Genomic DNA, 4,781 nt, shown 5'->3' on the forward strand with positions numbered 1-4,781 from the left:
CGTAGGAAATAGTTGCTAACAGTATGGTGAACAGTGTAAGTATTGTTCATGTTTATTCGGGCTGGCCTGGCCTAAAAAGATTTGCAAGGTTTTGCCGGTTTTGCATACTTGATCACACAAAGTTCTCTTTACCCCAATCTACCGTATTCCGACAGACGCAACGCATGCAACATCTGTTTGACGCACACACAGATGAAGTTGCGTCATGCAGTTTGTTCTCGTTTTGCTCACCACTCTCACGCACTTCAAGCGTCACGTGAGCGTCACTCGAGCCGAACTGTCATCAGCGCCCATCGAATCGAACACGTACTCGCTTCGGATCACAACAAAAGGTGTCTTTAGAGAAAATAGTCCAAAAGAAGTAAAATTTCCTCAGAAAAGGTGACGAAATATTGTGCAAAGTGCAGAATAATTAGGATTTTAGAACGATAGTCGCGAGTGCGAACATATTTAAGATAGAAGTGATTGTATATCCCAGCAGAAACGAGAATCTCCACGCCTCAAAATGAGCGACATCCAAACCTGGTACAAACAGGTACCGATGTTTACTCGGCTGTGGCTTTCGGCCACGGTCGGTATCAGTCTGCTGTCCCGCTTCGGGATCCTGCCGCCCCAGTATCTGATTCTGCAGTCGTACCCGCTGTTCAAGCAGTTACAGGTAAATTGCCAGGAAAATTTTACTTATGGTAATGCCGCATTGACGCAATCTCCTACTGCCGTTCCAGCTATGGAGACCGATGACTGCAGTGTTCTTCTACCCGCTGAATCCGGCCACCGGGTTTCACTTTATGTTGAACTGTTTCTTCCTGTACAACTACTCACTCCGATTGGAGACGGAACAGTTCAAGCAGAAACCAGGGGATTACTTCTACCTGCTGTTCTTCAACTGGATCCTCTGTGTGCTGATTGGTCTGCTGATTGAACTTCCGGTAAGGATGATTTGGAAAAAAAAAACTGATAGACTTTGTATTAGTGGGGGTCGTAAGTAAATCAAGAAATTTGAGCAGGAACTGCTGTCGTTTCTAAGATATAAATGAAAATAGCTATTAATCTTAATGTATGCTTAATGTACCTATTTCGTTTTTTTTTTACCAGATCCTGATGGATCCCATGGTGCTGTCGGTTCTGTACGTTTGGTGTAAGCTGAACAAGGACGTGATCGTGAACTTCTGGTTCGGCACCCGGTTCAAGGCCATGTACTTGCCATGGGTGCTGCTGGGAATGAACCTGATTCTGTCCTCTGGGTAAGTTCTGTGGGTGACGATAATTGAAATTGATGTTAACACCTTGTTTCCAATTGCAGAAGCATCTTTTCAATCGTTGGTATCTTGGTGGGTCATGCCTACTACTTCTTAAAATTCATTTATCCACAAGAACTCGGAGGTCCCAGCTTGCTTGAGACTCCACTGTTTGTGTAAGTATTTCTATACTAGAAACAGTATATGAATCAATTTAAATTCGCCTGAATATCTTATCCATTATAACAGCAAACGCTACTTCCCGGATGTGTCCGGTGGTGTGCACGGTTTCGGTGTTCCTCCAGTGGGTCAGCGCGCAAATCCACAGCAGCAACAGCAGGGCAATGGATTTGGGCTTCGGCATGCCTGGGGACGTGGCCACGTCTTGGGTCGTGATTAGGAGGTAAGTTTTTGGTGTAGGCATTCGGATTGCTGTTTTTTTTTTTGTAAATAAATGCCAATCACAGTAGCTTTCTACCCATCATCAACGAGCATTTTACTCGCACGTTCTACCGTAACTCTTTTCTCGTCGGAATAATTGTTAGGTGTTAGTTATACATATATATATTTTTTATGTATTTGAATCGGAGTAATGGGAATTACCCTAAATGGCATATGGTTGTTCGGTTTATTGCGTTGCTTATCGCAGAGGAATTTGGTATTATACCAATTGATGTATATTTCGTCGGTCAAAAGTTACCAAATAACTATAAGCCAAGTGGGAGACTTCCCATAGCAATGTATTAGATAATAACTCAGGGGATGAAGACATTCTGGATTAATCGTCTAAAATAAATTCAATGTGCAACCCACTGAATCTTACATTGGAGCAATTCATTTTATATCACAAAGCCATAAAATGTGGCTAAAGTTGATCTCGTATCTACTGCGAGCACCGGCTACGTAATTAAGGCGATCGAGGAAGGGGAGGAATGTTGGTGCGACTTCCGTTGTCACTAGAGATCGAGTATATCTCTACACAACTCCTCATTTGGCGCATGAAGGAGTTTTTGTTTGTGAAACCTCCAGGAATTCCTCTGGGAATTCCTCCAGGAATTCATCCGAAAATGCCTGCAGGAATTCATCCGAATATTCTTGCAGGAATTCCTCCAGAAATTCTTGTAAGAATTCCGCTGGAAATTGTTCTAGGAATTCCTCCAGAAATTCCTCTAAGAATTCATCCGGAAATTCCTCTAGGAATTCCTCCGGAAATTCCTCTAGGAATTCCTCCGGAAATTCCTCTAGGAATTCCTCCGGAAATTCCTCTAGGAATTCCTCCGGAAATTCCTCTAGGAATTCCTCCGGAAATTCCTCTAGGAATTCCTCCGGAAATTCCTCTAGGAGTCCCTCCGAAAATTCCTCTAGGAATCCCTCCGGAAATTCCTCTAGGAATTCCTCCGGAAATTCTTCTAGGAATTCCTCCGGAAATTCCTCTAGGAATTCCTCCGGAAATTCCTCTAGGAATTCCTCCGGAAATTCCTCTAGGAATTCCTCCGGAAATTCCTCTAGGAATTCCTCCGGAAATTCCTCTAGGAATTCCTCCGGAAATTCCTCTAGGAATTCCTCCGGAAATTCCTCTAGGAATTCCTCCGGAAATTCCTCTATGAATTCCTCCGGAAATTCCTCTATGAATTCCTCCGGAAATTCCTCTATGAATTCCTCCGGAAATTCCTCTAGGAATTGCTCCGGAAATTCCTCTAGGAATTGCTCCGGAAATTCCTCTAGGAATTCCTCCGTTGATAAGGCCGACATCATTGAGTGCTCAGTGTTGGCGGTTGTATTGGTGACGATTTCTTCAGCCTTAAGATCTCATTTATACCACGCACAGATTTTTGGGAAGAGGGAGTACTTTGTAATGCAAGAGAGGGATTTAAACTCTGCGTTACGGGTTGGGCGAGGTCATGCAGATAGACTCAACCCAGGTGACCGTGCGGCTCGGACAGTGATGCATGAATGAGTGCGGTGTGGGTGAGGTGCGCTGCCCTGTGGGTGCAGTTGAGTCCGGGTTGGAGTGGAAAGAGACCCTTCTCTACTCTAGGTCGGTTTCGGTTGTACGGGCGTGGTAGTGTTTGTCTTATTTGCAGTGGCGATTCCCTAACCTCAAATCTACCTGTTCAACAAGTGTAAATTCTTGAATTTTCGCATCAAATTAGCTTGTAATTAACGGAAAATGGCAAGATTAGCTATGTTGGCCAATTTTCAATTCGATTCTGATTCTGTATTCTCCGCAAATGAAATTTTTTGAGTCGTTGAACAGGTAAAAAGTGAGGTTACGAGACGCCACTGCTTATTTGTGCCGTGTTGTGCGTGATTTGCGGCTCGAGCTGCGTGGTTACTTGGGAAGTATTGTGCTCTGTAATCTAGATTTTGGTTTTAAGGTGAAGCTATGGCTGGGCTGTGCCTCGGATTTGTTGGGCGCAGGTCGGGAGAGCTGGTGGCAGTTTGTGCTGGGGGGTTTACTCGATTGGTTATTCACTGATGGTGGCCAGTCGATCGACTTATCGGCGCTGCCTGTCATTTGGTTCTTGGGGTTTTTGCTCTCGAGTTTCGGGGAGTTGCTTCGTTGTATCTTCGCTTTAATACTAATATTCCTTGTTTGATTTAACTGACTGTTTTTTACAGGCGTTTAACTCATTCTATTTCATAGATTGCCAAATTTAAGGGTAATGGTTCAATAGGGTGTTAGCTATCAGAGTGGATTAGAACGAGTTGGCGCCTACAATACACCAACACTGACACACACACTCCAATACTTACACGCACACATGCACCTACAACTAGCTGTAAAAGACCAGTGGGCGGGACAATGGTGCCTACCCAACAGTTGTAGGTGGGGTGTTTGGCTTAGCTACATGACTTGGTCCGGCAAGCCCATAAACATCAATTGGTAGACGTATTGCCTAGTGAAAAGACAACGCAGATGGGCGAAAGCCAGTTGATAATAGCAGAATAGCAGAATAGAATAGGAATTCCTCCGGAAATTCCTCTAGGAATTCCTCCGGAAATTCCTCTAGGAATTCCTCCGGAAATTCCTCTAAGAATTCCTCCGGAAATTCCTCTAGGAATTCCTCCGGAAATTCCTCTAGGAATTCCTCCGGAAATTCCTCTAGGAATTCCTCCGGAAATTCCTCTAGGAATTCCTCCGGAAATTCCTCTAGGAATTCCTCCGGAAATTCCTCTAGGAATTCCTCCGGAAATTCCTCTAGGAATTCCTCCGGAAATTCCTCTAGGAATTCCTCCGGAAATTCCTCTAGGAATTCCTCCGGAAATTCCTCTAGGAATTCCTCCGGAAATTCCTCTAGGAATTCCTCCGGAAATTCCTTTAGGAATTCCTCCGGAAATTCCTCTAGGAATTCCTCCGGAAATTCCTCTAGGAATTCCTCCGGAAATTCCTCTAGGAATTCCTCCGGAAATTCCTCTAAGAATTCCTCCGGAAATTCCTCTAGGAATTTCTCCGGAAATTCCTCTAGGAATTTCTCCGGAAATTCCTCTAGGAATTCCTCCGGAAATTCCTCAGGAATTCCTCCGAAAATTCCTCTAGGA

At 44.3% G+C, this 4,781-nt stretch overlaps 1 protein-coding gene across 1 annotated transcript; it reads left to right on the top strand.

The window, feature by feature from the left end:
* Window positions 1–280: 280 nt before the first annotated feature.
* On the top strand, window positions 281–2,055 carry LOC109409126 (derlin-1). Its single transcript, XM_019682538.3, has 5 exons — window positions 281–658; window positions 726–929; window positions 1,096–1,244; window positions 1,304–1,414; window positions 1,488–2,055. The coding sequence occupies exons 1-5, from the start codon at window positions 506–508 to the stop codon at window positions 1,636–1,638; spliced, it is 768 nt and encodes a 255-aa protein (XP_019538083.1). The 5' UTR covers window positions 281–505; the 3' UTR covers window positions 1,639–2,055.
* The last annotated feature ends 2,726 nt before the right edge of the window (window positions 2,056–4,781 follow it).

This window comes from Aedes albopictus, chromosome 2 (genome assembly GCF_035046485.1).
Source record: "Aedes albopictus strain Foshan chromosome 2, AalbF5, whole genome shotgun sequence".
Classification (NCBI taxonomy): Eukaryota; Metazoa; Arthropoda; class Insecta; order Diptera; family Culicidae; genus Aedes; species Aedes albopictus.